The sequence below is a fragment of the Furipterus horrens genome, unplaced genomic scaffold (genome assembly GCF_987537825.1).
Source record: "Furipterus horrens unplaced genomic scaffold, mFurHor1.1.pri manual_scaffold_4, whole genome shotgun sequence".
In the NCBI taxonomy this organism is placed as follows: Eukaryota; Metazoa; Chordata; class Mammalia; order Chiroptera; family Furipteridae; genus Furipterus; species Furipterus horrens.
Genome location: NW_028327174.1, coordinates 35954188 through 35971280, shown reverse-complemented (window position 1 = coordinate 35971280; position 17093 = coordinate 35954188). Strand labels below are relative to the sequence as shown.

The following is a 17093-nucleotide window of genomic DNA, read 5'->3' as shown; positions in this document are numbered from 1 at the left end:
TCTTTATCCTTCAGTTATGGTACTCCTCCTTCAATCATTTTGAATCCAGTAATATTTATTCTTCAAACATTGCTCAAGGATCTCCTCTACCCAGGAAATTTACCTTTAATGTAATACCACTTTACATACATTACCTCATTTATTCCCTAAAACAGTGCAATAAGTAAAAAAAAAAAAAAAAAAAAAAAAAAATTACCCTAGTCTATAGAAAATTGTGACTCAGAGAGGTTAAGAAACTTGCAAGTTGATGCAAAAAAATTTTAAATCATCAAGAAATTTTATTTCTATATAATATTAAAAACCAAATGATGTGGAACCCTTCTTTCTAGAAAACAGTTTAAAATGCTCTCAGCTTCTCTACAGGTGAAAAGAAGGCGCTAAGACAATTGCATAAGGTAGGCCCTTCAAATGGCTACATCCTTACATGACTACAAAAGAACCCACTAGCACTGAGCATCATCAAGAATATGGTTCTGTCTCGGCTGATGGTGGGGTGAAGATTTTGAGGGTTTTCTACTATGTGAGAGAGTGGTCTTGGAACCTCTTCAGATGAGAAAGTAGAAAATAACATGAAAACAATCTTGGGGAAGAACTACTGGGTTTTTTCAACAAACAAGTTGTAGGGGTGAGAGAGAGAGGGAGTGGGAGAGATGGAACAGAAATCACAGAGAAGGAGTAAATCTTTGAGTAAAAAAGACACAAGAACTATATAAGCCAATTGCAGTTTATAGATCTTATTGCAGTCCTGATTTTGATACACTATGAAGAAATATTCATGAGTTAATCATGGATATTTAAACACTGATTTGATCCTATTAAGAAATTGTTAACTTGTTAGGTGTGATTGGGATTTTGATTATTTTCAGTCTTCATTTTTCAACTTACATAGTGAAATATTTATGAGTGAAAAGATATAACATCCGGGATTTACTTCAAAATAATCCATTGTGTAATGTATGGGTATGGATGGAGCATAGGGGCATACAAGTGAAGCAAGATTGGTTATAAGCTAATAATTATTGAAGCTGGGTGATAAGAACCTGGGGTTAATTATATTAAACTTTTGTGTAGTTTGAAATTTTCTGTAATAAACAGGTTAAGGGGGGAAAAAGTGGCTCTTGGCCTATGATACCATTGGGACACCTGGCAAGACAAACTGTCTAGAAGGGTTATACTATCCAATAGGCCACACCAAATTATCACATATAAAGCCTCTTGGAAAATAAATTCACAAACCAATTATAGAGACACACGAAGAAGCAATTCATTAATGAAGGCCAGTATATTAGCAAGTGCATGTTCTCTCTCTGTCTTTCAGAATTAATGCCATGTGAATTTCAAATGATAGAACCAATAGTGGAGCCTATTAAAAAAGTATATTCAAACTACAGACATGGAAGAAGGAATTGAAAACATGAATAAAGAATAGGGCACTTTAAAACACCAGGGGACTTCCGGCCAAGATGGAGGCCTAGACAGACACACTGCATCTCCCTCCACAACTAAGAAGGAATACAACTACCTCAAAACTAGAGATACCCAGAAGTTCCAGAAAACTGAGCTGCATGGAAGTCATTTATATAAAAATATAAAAAGGAAATACTCATCCAGACAGGTAGGAGGGGCAGAGCCGGGGTGGAGAGGACGCAGTGTGGTGGTGGTGGCAGCGACAGCAGCGGCAGGCCAGCAGAAAGTGCACTCACATGTTTTAGAAGTTGAGATGGACACCTGGGGAGCACTCCCAGCACTAGACCAGACTGCGCAGCTCACGGTCCCAGCACCGAGGAAAATAAAGCCTCATTGCTTTTGACTGTGCAAACCAGTGGGGGTTGGGGAGGAGGAAGAAAATGCTGGTCTCTCAGAAAAGTCTGCTTGTTTAAAGGACCCCCACACCCACCCCGGTCCTAGAACATCTGCAGACCCACCCACACACCTTGGGAACAGCAGCCAGGGCAATAACTAGAGAGGTGCCAGTCCCAAAAGTGGAAGAAGTGCCTGGAAAAGGGGCATTGTGACCCCTTCCCCAAACACAGTGCCACAACGCGATTAAATGGGTCTCTCTCTACTGACAAATACCAAGGCTCCGCCCCTTACAATGTAACAGGTGCTACAGCTCTACCTAAGACACAGAGGCAAACAAACACAGAAACCTGTCAAGATGGGGAGACAGAGAAGTATGGCCCAAAGGGGGGAATGGATTAAAGTTCTATTGGGAGAACTAAGTGACGAGGAGATAGCCAACCTAACAAATGAAGAGGTAGCCAACCTAACAGATGCAGAGTTCAAAACACTGGTGATAAAGATGCTCACAGGCTTGACAGATATGCTTAAGTATGGCAAATGCATAAGGGAAGAAGTGAAGGTAATGCTAAATGAAACAAACAAAAATCCACACAAAACCATTCATAAAGGGAAGGAAATGGGGTTCAAATCAATGATTTGGAACATAAGGAAGAAAAACCAATCAACCAGTACAGAATAAAGAAACAAGAATTAAAAAAAATGAGGAGAGGCTGAGGAACCTCTGGGACAACTTTAAACGTGCCAACATCTGAACCACAGAGGTGCCAGGAGGAGAAGAGGAAGATCAAGAAATTGAAAACTTATATGAGAAAATAATGAAGGAAAACTCCCCAAATTTGGTGAAGAAGATAGACATACAAGTCCAGGAAGCACAGAGAGTCCCAAACAAGCTAGACTTAAAGAGGACCACACCAAGACACATCATCATTAAAATGCCAAAGGTTCAAGTTAAAGAGAGAATCTTAAAAGCAGCAAGAGAAAAGCAGAGAGTTACCGACATAGAGGTACCTATAAGACTATCAGTTGATTTCTCAAAAGAAACTTTGCAGGCAAGAAGGGACTAGCAAGGTGATGAAAAGCAAGGACTTACAACCAAGATTACTCTATCCAGCAAAGCTATCATTTAGCATGGAAGGGCAGATAAAGTGCTTCCCAGACAAGGTAAAGCTAAAGGAGGTCATCATCACCAAGCCATTATTATATGAAACGTCAAAGGGACTTACTTAAGAAAAAGAAGATCAAAATTATGAACACTAAAATAACAACAAACTCACAACTATCAACAACTGAATCTAAAACTTAAAAACAAAACCCAACTAAGCAAATGAGAATAGGAACAAAATCCTAGGTATGGGGATCATTTGTAGGGTTATCAGCTGAGAGGGGAAGAGGGAGAAATGGGGAAATGGTGCAGGGATTAAGAAGCATAATTGGTTGGTAGAAAATAGACAGGAGGAAGTTAAGAATAACATAGGAAAGGGTGAGGCCAAAGAACTTAAATGCATGACCATGGACATGAACTAAGGAGGGTGGGACTGCAGGAGGGAGGAGGGGGACAGGGCAGAGGGGAGCAAAGGGGAAAAAATTGGGACTACTGTAACAACATAAACAATAAAATACACTTTAAAAACCCCACCAGGGATATGTTAAAAAACAAAAAACAAAATACCAGTTCTAAAAATGCAAAATAAAATAATTGGAATTAAAAAGTCAATGGACATGTGTAGACAGGTTAAACAGAACTGAAAATGGGAATAGTGAACTAGAAGATAAATTTGGAAAAATAATCCAAAATACAGCACAGAGAATTGGAGAGATGAAACATAATGAAGAGATTAAGAAAAGGGAAGATGACACAAAATCCAAACATCTATCTGATAGCAATCCCAGAGAGAAGAAAAAGAAAAGACAGGTGATATTTGAAAAAACACATATACAATTTTCAAATATTTTACATATTCTAAAATTTTTTCAGAATTCATGAAAGACACAAAAATCTTAGATTCAGGAAACATAAGTCCCCAGTAAGATAAATAAAAAGAAAATCCATATTTAGACACATTGTAGCTAAACTGTAGAACATTGTAGAACATCAAATAAATGAAGACATATTCCCCCCATGTAAAGAACATACAAAAAAAAAAAAAAAAAATACCAGAAATATTCTTGGAACCTAAAAGCCCATTCTAAAATAATATGACTAAGACTTACCAAGACAATTTTGAAGAAGAATAAGGAGTGGGGGTGGGGAGGAGTGGAGGTGGGTTGTTTATGCTATCACTTTTATTACAAGGTGCATCATAGTGCTGTTTTTTTAAATCCTCACCAAGGACATTATTTTTTCATTGCTTAGAGAGGATGGGGAGAGGAAGAAAAAGAAATACTGATGTGAGAGAGAAACTTTGGCTGCCTCCCAAATGCACGTACTGCCCCTGGGACTGCGCCCCAACTGAAAATCTTGAGGTGGGACCACCACCCAAGCATATGCGTGACCAACAGTCAAACTACAACCCCTTGGTTACAGGAGGGTACTCCAACCAACTGAGCCACACCGACCAGGGCTATAGTGCTGTTTTAATTTAGACAATGTGATATTGGCACAGTGATAGAGAAAACAATTAAATTGAAGAGAATCATAAACACAATCCTCAAATCTAATATGGAAACTGATAGATGATAAATGGGCACAGCATTTCCGAATAGAAAGAATTAATTATTTATTAAATGACACTAGAATAATTAACAATCCGTAAGAGAAAAAACAAAATGTGGACCCTACCTCACATCATATGCAAAAAAATTAGACCACTTTGATTAAGAATATAAATACAAAAGCAAATCTTCAACATTTTTAGAAAATGATATAAAAATATTTTTATGATCTTGGAATAGGGAGGCATTTCTTTAAAATATTTCAAGGCACATACCATAAAAAGATTGATAAATATAAATACATTAAAATTAAACTTTTTTCACGGCAAAGTCACCAAAAACATAAAGTAAAAGACATTGTATCAACTAGAAAAATATATTTGCCGTACCTAAAACCACAAAGGTTAAGTAACAAAGATAACAAATCCTATAAGTCAGTAAGTAAGAGATAAATTACCCACAGAAAATATTTGTTGAATAAATGAATGATAGAAAACAGAACAGAATGACCAAGAAATATATAAAATATGTTTAACCTGAGCAGTAATCAGAAAAATGTAAATTAACACAAGATATCATTGCACACAAATAAAATAGGCAAAAATTAAAATTGTCTCACATTACTAATGTTGGGAAGTATGTACATCAATGAGAACTCTGATTTACTGTCAGTGGGAGTACAGATTAATACAATTCTGGGTTTGTGGTACTGATTAGTCAATATCTAGTAAGCTGAAATCCTAGGAATATGCCCTAAAGAAACTTCAGAATATCTGCACAGGGAGCCATGAAACAGAATGTTCATCGCAAAACTGTTTATAATGGCAAAAAAAAAAATTCTTTTGAAAACAACTTAAATTTTCATCACTAGGAGAATGAATAATTGTTGTATATTCCTATAATGAAATACAATATAGCAAAAATGAATAAATGGTATCCATGTACTATTATAAATAACTCAAAAACAATGAGCAAAGCCCTGAGTGTTGTAGTTTGGTTGTTTGGGCGTCATCCCGCAAAGCGAAAGGTTGCTGATTTGATTCTAATCAGGGCACATGCGAGAGGTATCTGATCAATGTTTCTTTCCTTCTTTCTCCCTTCCCTCCCCTTTCTCTAAGAATAAAGAAATAAAATAAACAAAAATAACATTCAAAATATTATGCTACCATTTATATATAATTTAAAACATGTAAAACTATATTAGTTATTGGTTATAAATATATACCAATTCAAAAATAAAGAAATATGTACAGGCATGATAAATACCAAATTCAGGATAGTAGATACCTCCAGAGAAAGAGGGTGGTGTAGGAGACTATGATTGAGAAAGGAGACAGGCAACTTCAATGTATTGTATTTTCTTTCTTTAAAAAGACAAGTATGGCAATATATTAAAACTTGACAAACTTGTGTATGAGTAGGAGGTTGTTTTATTATTCTTAATATAGCTATTATAGACTTAGAAATTTTTATAATTAAAAATAATCATAGAATTGCCCATACTTATTCAAACCTTCACAATAATGAAAATAAAGATCACAACCCAAATTTTTTGAAATGGCTACAAACTGGTAGACCCAGGAGTCTGTCTATCCACACAAAGCTGGAGCCTCTCCTACAATTTCAGTCCCCATCTCCTTGCCTGTTCTGATCTTCCCCAGACAGGATTAATTATACCCTCCAGGATGCTGTTTCCTTCAGGGCACCACTTTAGCCCTTGGTTATTTAAACTGTACAGTAGTTAGTTGTAGGTGTGTGTCTTCTCCCAGACATTGAGCTTCTGGGAGCGCTGGATTGGCACATGGAAAGACAAAGGGAGATTGGTTAAGATGTGAAAAGTTTCTGTCTTACTCGTAAGTCCTCTTTCTTTTATAGGGTTCTGTCCTGTTTCCTATCAACCACCTTGACTGACTCTTGTGATTTATCACAAACTGATCATCAATAAGTTCTAGAAATACCTACTTTGCAAAATAATCCAGTTTCAAAAAATGTAAGAGAAAAAAGATTGTGGTCCAGAATTTATTATGAATCAACAGGAGGGGTATTATTGCTCCAGGTTTGTGGGAAAAATAAACCACCTAGAGTTTCTTTGTCTTGCTGAGATTTTTCGAGTCCTCAGAAGGCAAAGGAATCACGTACATGTGGATTTAGTCTACTCCAGGGATCTAGTTATAGGCTGCATTTTATTCCTCAGGTATAATTAAGTAGGTTCTCAAATTAGGTCCCTCTTTAGAAAGGATTTGAGAGATAATTCTACATTAATACCCCTGGTTCATATATCTGAAATAGTACAATAAATAAAAACTTATGAAATATTATAGTATACAGCAGTTATACAATAAATCAACATAAATTCAATTATATAACATTGTAACAGGAGTATAAACGACAGAACCATCCTGTTCAACCTTTAAAAAATATTACCAAGTGGCTTTCTAATTGAGAGCACTTTTTCCCAAAACAAAACAAACAAAAAACCCAGAATGCAATGGAACATTAAGGAATATACAATATTATTTCTTTTTTGAAAAGTGTTTTGTTCTTTTCAACATGAGGAGGTCAGTGTCCCCAAGCAGCCTGCAGCCTCTCTAAAGCTTCTCCTCTTCCCCTTCCATGGCAACATGGGTTAGGCAGACACTGAGCTTTTTGTGATATGTGTGTGAGGACAGGGAGACAGGGAGTGAGGAGGCTTCAGGGAGGTCTCGAGGTGGAAAAATTTGTGACGCACTAGATTCGGTGACTGAAAGAGAATTATTTATCGAGGGTTCTATAACACAATAGTTATGGTCACCCTCTGTTCATTTTTAAAATTATATTTGGCCTCAAAGCTCTTAATTCTGATCAAAACCCTTTACTAGGTGTCCCAATCATGGAAAGTTTATGAGATGAAGCCAACCTGTGTGAGTTTGATCATTCTGGTTCAGAATCTGACTAGCTGAAAGCACCAGAGAAATACATGTATTTAACAAGTAACGTGTAAGCTAAAAGGGTGGTTGCATTCTGTCTTGGAGCAGTCTGTAGTCATGGAGATGTGATCTTTTATAGATTATAACGTGCTCACCTGATGGAGTCTGAGTTTGCCCTTTCATTGCCTTGGATTCTCCACCCTTTCACCAAGATGAGGAGAGTCAGCCTGTGTTCTCCCTAATTGAGCGGCACCCTGCACCCTCCAACACAAATGATCAAGACTGAAATGCTGTTGCCCTTATCTTGGAAAAGGCCTCCTTCATTGCTCTCCTGGCACAGCTAAATGTGAGAGAAAGCTCAGCCCGAGCCTAAAAGCCTGATATGTGTGCCACACCTGATATTTGAGAAGGAGCTAGAAAGTTGTTTTGTCTTGTTCTTTTTTTCTCCCCTAGTAATAAAGCTAAAATTCCCTCCCTAGTCAGGGTCTTGTTAACACATTCGCAATTCCCCATCTTTTGTCACCTGTCACTATCTTCCACCTGAGAGAGGCCTTGATAATAACCAATCTCAAACGGATTTTCATGGCTCATTACAATGCCTGCTGAATCAAACCCTTTCAAAACAACAGTTGAGTGGGATGCCGCTAAAACAGCACCCTCAGGCTTTCTTGCGGCCTCTCCCAGCCCCAGGGAGCTCCCAACCAGGGCTGGGGAGTTGCTTATTTCTGCAACAACAGAAGCAGGCCTCAACAGAACTTCTTGGGCAGAATCTGAGAAGGCTTACTTATGAACAGATCCTGTGCTTTCGAAGGTCCACTCACTTACTGGCCTTTTGCCAGGGCCCAGAAAACACAGCACTGAAGTACATTCATGACTGTGTTAGGCAGGGGAAATGACTCTAGCAACATTATTAGATCAAAGAGCATCAATTTTAAATATGCTCCAAAGTCTAACTGGAGCTATCATACGGGGCCTCTGGAACGCCTGCCATGCCTCCTTGTTACTTGTTTTGGAACTGGGGTTGGACTAGCTGTTGAAAGAGGCCTATTGGGCAGCTCTAGTCAGTCTTCTCGTCTTTTGCTCTGGGATGGTTTGGGTTTGGGAAGCGCTGGATAGAGTAAAGCAAAGCTCAGTTTGGGATGTGTAAGCGGGACAAACAGATCCTATCAGAAGCCCTTGAAGGCCTGCAAAAAGTGGGGAGCTAGCAGGGAGATGCAGGCTCCTACTAAAGGATGTTATATCAACAGGCCCAAGGTGGGAACACCCCAGGGTTTTATTCTGACCCGTTCTGAAAACCAAGAGTACAACTCTAATTCTCAGACTCGTCATCAAAAATGAAAACAGTGGCTGCATATTATAAAGAAGACGTGAGTGGTGGCTTCCCTTGAATTCTAAAAACACCAAGCATCTGCCCCCAGAGGGCAGAGGGCTCTTCTAATTGCCGCTAATCTGAGCGCCCCCTAACAGCACCCCTTAGCCAAACACCCTCATCTCCTTGCCTCAGCAGCCAAGGTGTCATCTAGCTAGAACCTGGCAGCCAGTCACCCTTGGAGCAGCAAAGGAAGGCAGGGATTTACTAAGCATTAAAGAGTTAATGCAGCAAGTGAAATGCCTAGGCTACCCTTAGACTTGTATTCACTAGCTGAATCTACTGTTTTATTTTTATAGAAATTCGACGCAAGAAGCAATCTATACACTCAGTGAAACAACCTCCTCCACATGTTCCACCACTGGCGTGAGCACAGACCCAACCAGCTCCTTGCACCGTCACGCGTCAGTCTCCTGGCTCAGAATGTTCATCAGAAACATTCTGACTTCTAGCTGCTCCATGAAAACCATAGCGCCTTCATGACTAAGCAGACAGATAAGCTTAAGAATCACTGAAGTAGTTGTATGACTTTATATCCCTCACCGAATGTGCTGTGGACTGAACTGTGTTCCCCCAAATGCATACGTTTTGAGCCCTAACCCCCAAAGTGGCTGAATTCAGAGATGGGCTTTTAAGAGGTTATTAAAGTTAAATGAGATAAGGATCGGGCCCTAATCCAATAGGGCTGGTGGCTTTAGAAGAAGAAGAGAAAGAATATCTCTCCCTTTCTCCCAGCACATGCACCAACAAAAAGCACAGTGGGAATGTAGCCCCGTTCAAGCCAGAAGAGAGCCCTCACCAGAACTTGGCCATGCTGGAGCAGACCAAGACAGAAAGAATAGTGTATTTTGGTTATTGCCATATGTGTAGGTATACACGTATGAGTGTTAAAATTCATCAGGGTGAACAAGTGAGCTGCCTTGCTTGGGCATCTGACAGTTACTCCTGCCAACTTTTATATCAATATACTGAGATCTGAGGTGGCATCCAAATGACCTGAAAGATGGGCCTCTGAAAAAGGCTTTTATATGGTTTATAATTTAAGTACTATTGCCAACATTCTTTAAAAAACAAAAGTTAACCTTCAGCTTATGAACTTACTGTAATAAGCCTGGACTTGAATATTCACAAGAAGTAAAATCTACAGGGTTAAAATACAACATCATGAGGTCTCATCCAGCTACAGACTTTGATGCGCTCTTTGGATCAGCATTTCTCTAGTTTACCAGGATTGCGGCCCTAAAAATGAACTGTATTTTGCAGTGAAATGATATCTAATTAAAGTTTAATGATGAGATTCCATTCCTGTCCTACAGCAACATAGGAATATGCAACTGAACTCTTCACATGCCCTTGTGTGTAACCTTTAATGCTGATGCTAACCTTTCATGGAACAACACAGGCAAGTGGACCCAGTTAAAGAATACCCGTCATAGAAATGTCACAGACAAGGCTAAAGGCAAGAAAAAGTCTAGAAAACATCCATTTCCCCAGAAGAAATTCAAAGCGGACATCATATTGGCAATCCATGAAACTCTTAGACCAAATATTAGAAAAACCTATGCCATCGCTTTCTTTGCTGATGGGGGACATCCAGCATTCAGTTACATCAATCCTAATTTGTCCTAATTTATTCTAATAAGGGGAATGTAAAATAAGTCAAACAATCTTTTTCCTTTTTTTTTTTAAACGTGAAGTAAACATCTCCATAATGCTAAGCTAATGTGTTCTGAATATTTCTGGAATCTAGGAACCCCCCAAATTTCTTATGATTATCTCATAGTTCTTCTAAATGTTATCAACAAACTTAAATTTGTCTACAAACCAGTTTAAAAATGATTTTCACCAGTTCAAACATAAACTCTGATAATAACAAATAAAAAAATATAGAGAGTTCAATTCCATACTTTTTGGGTAGCCATTATGTGTCAGGAGATACAGAGTAGCGTCATAGGCATGTAATACACTCAAAGAGAATAAATTTCTCTATTTTTATTGGATTATCCACACATTCTATACATCAGTACTTCTATGATATAAAATAAAACCAATGATCAGCAACAACTCAAAAGTTTCCAGAGACTGTCTTTCTGAGTTGAATATAGACATACTGCTGGATTGAAAATATCAGGACCTGCTCCTTCTCCTCCTTATTTTAAAATGATAAAGAAGATTCAGGGATATCCTCCTTCTTATATAAGCACTCTTATGGCCTTTGTGTATCTGGCTTAGTAAGAGGCTAACAATATGGTAAAAATACATTCCTCCTAATATTCTGAGCATCAGATGATTTTGTTCATTCTTAACCTTTCTCTTTCTTTAGTCTGTATTCCTAAAATTCTTTCAGGAAACATATTACCAAAATTTTTAATATTCCTTTTTCTTTCAATATACTTTTTAAGTTTATTTATTTTGCAATTAATTCAATTACATTCCATTAATACTTACTAGGAGTACTTCATGTATGATTTTCCTACCATTATTTATTATAATAAATTGAATTAGGGCATGTAATTATCACCCTTCAGCTCCTAACAATTCTGTGACAGTTGCTGTAATAAAAATTATTTCCCAGAGGTACCACATGTGTAACATTAAATTTTGAAGCATATTAAAGTCCCAGTATAAAAAATAATGTATTACTATGCAATGTATTCCTAAAATATAATTCCAGATTAAATTTCTCAAATGTCACCACACCTATATGGAAAATTGATACTTGTCCTATGTCATATATCTAATTGTAAATTTCAGTTATATTCTGTTTTAAAATAAATAACCATCCAATTTTCCCGTCCATTGAGTCAAATTAAAAATAGATTTTAAAAATCTGAATAAACCTGCATTTTTAATTCCTTAGAGTAAGTTAACATATGAAAACCGTTATTCAAATTCTTGACAGGACTCTTAATCATGACAGATTTATACAACGAGTTTTATGAATGATGTTAAGGAAAGGAAATGTTCTTCCTTTCTTTTTAAGCCATTTCCTTAAACTTTCTAATGTGATTAATGTGATATATATATATATATATATCTCAGGTTTTTTATTCCAGTTGGGTGGGGTATGAGAGCAATGGAAAGAGAATGAGGAAAGCTAAAAACCACAACAAGGCAAAGAAATCCCCATTTTCCATGGGAATATTACCTATAAGGGCCAAGAGACTAACAAATACTAAGCATCCCAAATGGGGATGAGAGGCAAGAGTTTGCTCTTAAATTGACTTCAGAGTAGAGATGCCAAAGCAAATAAATCACTGTAAGTGAAATGCTTTGAAAGGTAAATAGGCTTTAAAAATATTTGTGTAGGTTAAGTTTTCTAATCGGAACTATTCATTACTGTCAGATATGGTAAGGGCACAGTTCCATCAGGACCTCTGGAGCCCAGTGCCCAGTGCAGTGGGCACCTCCAGCAACTCTTAGTAGATGAAGAAAAGTAAGCCAAAGTTCAAATATGTTATGCTTCACTCAAACCAAAATGGAATTCATTTAAGTAAGAAGTAAGTAAAGGCCCCCAAATTCTTAGATTACTTCAATCCATACTCATTTTTCATCAGTAAGAATCCCAGGATGACAAGTAACCTTAAATACCAATTTGACCCAGGTATTCAAGCCATTGACAGAATAAAATGCAGAGGGAACTTCTTCATCGTAGGATCCCCTGCCCCTAGCCAAGTTCATCCTCAAAGACCCTGTTTCACTTTGTATTGTCATTATGGTATGATTTACAACCCATAAGCCATTTATTAAGAATTTTGAGAGAGAAATGCCACTTTGACAGGTTACTTAGTCTCCATAGTGGCTCCATTCTATTTTTTCCTTTTACAGGAACCTTTTGTAACTGAAGTAAAAAGACTCCAGTCATTTCTCTGATATGAGGAAGTCATATATATGGAGAGGCAAGGAATAACCTATTTGTTTTCATAAAGTTTCACTGGACATAACGATCTGATCATAGATCACCAAGGACTTCTTCAATCTATAAGTTCACTGAATATTCATGAATTCAACCAAACATTGGTCAACAAGAAGTCACCTCAGTGGATTTGTCCATTTACCAAGGTTCAATTGTGGAAATAGCAATGCCCAAATCCCAAGAGAAGGGGATAGTAACCCTTGTAAAATGAATAAGTAATGTGAGTTAAGCATGCAAGGCTGCAGTGGGGTGAGTGCATCAGTCTGGAAATGCTACTTGAATTCAGCCTAAATTTTGGAAGCTGGTTTGACTTTGCCTCAGCCCCAGCGATTGACCCATACTGCTTTGGTCTAGCAGGTCTCTTAAGCAGAGCAAGTTTTCCAGTATTCCCTGGGAAATATACTACACCAGAATCACCCCATACTCCTAGGGAAAATGACCCCAAGGGGGCCACTTTCCTCCAAGTCAATTTTTATAAACCTCCAGATAGATTCAGAATGTACTGGACTAATCTAATACCAGTAAGATTGTTCATAGTAACTAGGTTGAGAAGAGAAAAAGTGAGATGGCCAAATTTATATCTCCTTCAGGGTTCAAACTGGTCTGGGAAATGTGTCAAGTCAAAAATGACTATTCTGCAGGACTAGAGATAAAATAGAGCCACTTCTAATTTGAAGAGTGCCATCACCTATGACTGCTTCACTAATTGTTAATGAAAAGAACCAGCTCACTGAATATTTACCATTAGCCAACACTGTTCTAAGTATTAGAACATGTCTTAATTTATTTAATCCTCAGGACAACCCTAAGAGGTAGGAGTTATTATTATTATTCTGACTTCATTATGACAAAATGGAAACCTAGACAGGTTGAATAACTTGCCCAAAGTTACTCAGAGAATAATGGCCAGGCAAGGGCTCAACACCAGGTGCAGGGTTTACCATGGGCAGAGGCCCATGGCCATCCTGCCTCCCTGTCTTTCTCCATCCCTGAAAGCTGGGCAGAGTGCCCAGTGATAACCACAGAGAACAAGATGAGGACAATAAGCACGGTGTCAGTGGGAGGCAGCACTGTGTCCCCTGCAGCTTGGGCCCGGCAAGATGAGCATGTGTCCTTGCCTGGCTCCTCAAGACTCTCCTCACTCATCCCGGGGCAGCTCCATTAACTTCTCTGTTTTACAAACATACTCTAAGTTTTCTAAAGAAAACTTGAGATTATAAACATCAGTACAGATATCATTACAAACAAACTTCAGGTAGAGCCTACATTATAAACTAGAAAACTGGAAAGAGAGACAAAGCTATAGATTATACTCTTTGTACCACCCCCAGGGATCATCTGTGTGATGCTCCTAATAGGAGCTCCTGAAATTTCAGACTTGCATGATTTGTATGGTTTTGCCTTAAACAATACAAAACATTTTTTTCTATCTAATTTTCTTTTTTTAAATTTTGTGCTGGGCTTTTAAAAGTTGAAATATAAAAAAATAGATGAAAAACACATTCACAAATGATATTCAAAACCACTGAATGATGGAGTTTCATTCCATTTTTTCTTTTAATTCGCCTAGCTTAAAGGACAGACTTTTTTCCCCTCTAGAATCTTGATAGTCATTGGGACACCTAAAATACCCAGTATATCTTAGTGAAAAGCTATTTTTAAAATCACTTGATTTAGAAAACTCCAATCATGATAATTTCGTGAGAATTCTTAGTACACAAATTAGAAGTTTGAAATTACTCTGCCAGAATTTGTGAGTTCAGATAATCTTAATTAGAAAATATCTACCTTGATGCATATTTATCAGCTGTTTTTAACATCTGCCAAGATACAAAATTATTTTAAGCGTTGCTTTATGAGTTACAGCTCCCGTGGTCAGTAAAAGCAGTAACAATGCAATATGAGAGCAGGAGCCAGAAGTGTGTTTCTAGTCTTGCCTGACTCTGCCACTTTTAATCTCTGGGCCTTGAGAATGTCATTTAACTTTTCTTAATTTGTTTCCTCATGTCTAAAGAGTAAAAACAGTTCCCGGCTCAAAGTGTTGTTTCACGGATCAATGAGATTTTAGTAAACCACAAGGCGTTATAATATAGCATAATATTTAAAATACATTCTTACAAAAATGCCATATTAATCAGAGTAGGACATTTCTCATAATTCCAGACCCTTATTATGCAAGAGTTTTTAAAAAATAAATCAGACTCTACAGCAATATATATTAAAATTACAAACCAAATCTGGTGACCATGTGGCTCAATGAGGAAAATGCAGATGTAGTTTGATGCAAAAAGAAATCAACTTGGCTGATTTGCCAGCTCTGCCAACTCATGACCCTGGGTGAGTCTGCCCTCGGTTCTCTCATTAGGGAATTGGAGTAAAAACTATTCCATCAGGATGATGTGGGAATTAGAAAAAACACATGTAAGGCCTTTAGCAGGACAGGCACACAGTAGGTGCTCAATGAATGGCACCTATTTTACATCAAAGAATCCATTTAATTAAGCCAAGTATGCTGTGTGTCTCAACACGCACTCACAACAGCTGAGCAGTGTTCTGCTTAGAACAGTACATCCATTAGCAGAGTCCCAAATAAACTTCTGCCGCGACCAGAGCCCTGGCTTTATCCCTCTTTGGACTCCAACAGATTAAGATTGTTCTTGCTGTTTTCGCATTTCCTTCTTTAGACCATTATTTTGTAAAACTTACTAATGAATCTCAAATGTGAAGAATAAAATAAATACTGCCCAATGGAGCAATTCCAAGTACAGGGTCCTTCTTAACCTAGTTTTTTACTGAGATGGAACTACTTCGCTGTTTGCTACTTATTTAGGGACAGGGGTGGGGTCCAGTGTTTAGGACAAGGGAAAAGCCAAAGTGAATCTCTTGTTACGGAGCTGTTCAATTTGACCAAAAATAAGCAGCCTCCCCAGCTCCAGAGCGCGTTGGAGTGAGGCCCATTGGAGGCGTTCGAAGCAACAAGCGGGAGAGGGGGGCGCCCGTCCTCAGGCGCCCGGCCTGACCCCCGGGCAAACCGACTGTACAGGCATCAGTCACCAAGCAGGACGCGAGTTAGAGTGGAGCTGGGGAAGGGCGCATGCAGCTGGGTTAGTCGTGACTCGACCATGCGGCTTTGCATTCCTGTTCGGCAAACGCACTTAGGCAAAACAGACTTGATGCTTACAATGATCCCAGCCCAAAATGGAGTGTCTCTGACTAGCAGGGAGGAGCTGATGCTCGCCATGAGAAAGCCCACCACGGTCACAGCGATTCCCAGGGCCAGCTGCAGCAGGGCGGGCAGCAGCGGGAACCGGCAACCGCAGCAAGTCCGGGCCTCCTCCTCCCCGCACTCCTTGGGGGCCCCCTTGCCCTTCTTCGGCCCCATGTCGTCGGGCCCGGTGGCGTCCGTGGCCGGCGGCCCCCCCTGCCTCCGCTGGCCGCGGGGCTGTTCGTCCTTGCCCATGGCGGCTGCGTGGGTGGGTGCGTGTACTGCGCGCTGGGCCGCGAGCGCGGCGCTGGGCGGGCTGAGCCTGCCCTGGTATTCGAATTACGGAGGCTGAACAAATATGGAAAACGTTTGGAGCCGACTCGCGGAGCCTCCAAAGGCCATAGGGAGCCCGCAGCAGAGGGGGAGTCGAGGGGGGTCGCTAACTGCCAACACGCTGGGACGCAGCGCCTGCTGGGCCCACCGGCAGGGTTTGCCAATCGCCGGTGGGAAGCCGGCGCGCGTCCCTTGGCCTCTTATATCTTGTGCACTTTAAACAGGCTGGCTGCTTGGGGGGGAGAGGTGGGAGGCGGGGGAGAGGGTGTCTGTTGTCCTCACTCCAAACCCCAGGGTTTTTCTTTTGTTTTGTTTTTGTTTTCTGAGAGGTGCAATGCAAGGTGATGAATGTTTAAATCATTTCAGCTTAATTAATAGACAATTTAATCCAAATTAGGCATTGCTGGGTTCCAAGCTGTGAAGTCATTTCCAGAAGCTAAATTGTTTATTTTCCAACAAAGGCATAGGCTCTCCTCTTTCTTTTTAAATTCTGCAATCCAACTGACAAAGGCATTTTTCCCATTGAGTTACTTGCTTTTGAAACAACTGTTTACAGAGATGCTAGGCTAATTGTGAACTCTCTCATATGTATTTGTTTTTAAAAAGCTCTTTTATCTTCCACATGGAGCCCCTAGCAGTCTTCACTAATCTGCCAACAGTGCCTAGCAGGATTATTATGCACCTAGGACTCAGTCTACATTTAAGATATTTTTTAAGCACCTACAGTGTGCAACAATATAAGGATGTCCAAGGTAGAATTTGTCCCTGCCCAAAGTCACAGAACTAATCAATAAAACTGATTATTCTTATTCCCACATACTTCTCAGTAGCACTTAGAGCAAATGTCAGTGAAACCACTAAAAAAATGATCCCCTCACTTTGCAGTGTTTATTACATCGCTATGGTCAT

General features: G+C 39.2%; 1 protein-coding gene across 1 annotated transcript in view; it reads right to left on the bottom strand.

The window, feature by feature from the left end:
* SSPN (sarcospan) overlaps positions 1–16160 on the bottom strand; it is a 37794-nt gene extending 21634 nt beyond the window's left edge. The window contains exon 1 of the mRNA XM_090272939.1: positions 15828–16160. Within this exon, the coding sequence (XP_090129065.1) occupies positions 15828–16106 (279 nt within the window). The 5' untranslated portion in view covers positions 16107–16160. The remainder of the gene's footprint in view (positions 1–15827) is intronic.
* Positions 16161–17093: the final 933 nt, after the last annotated feature.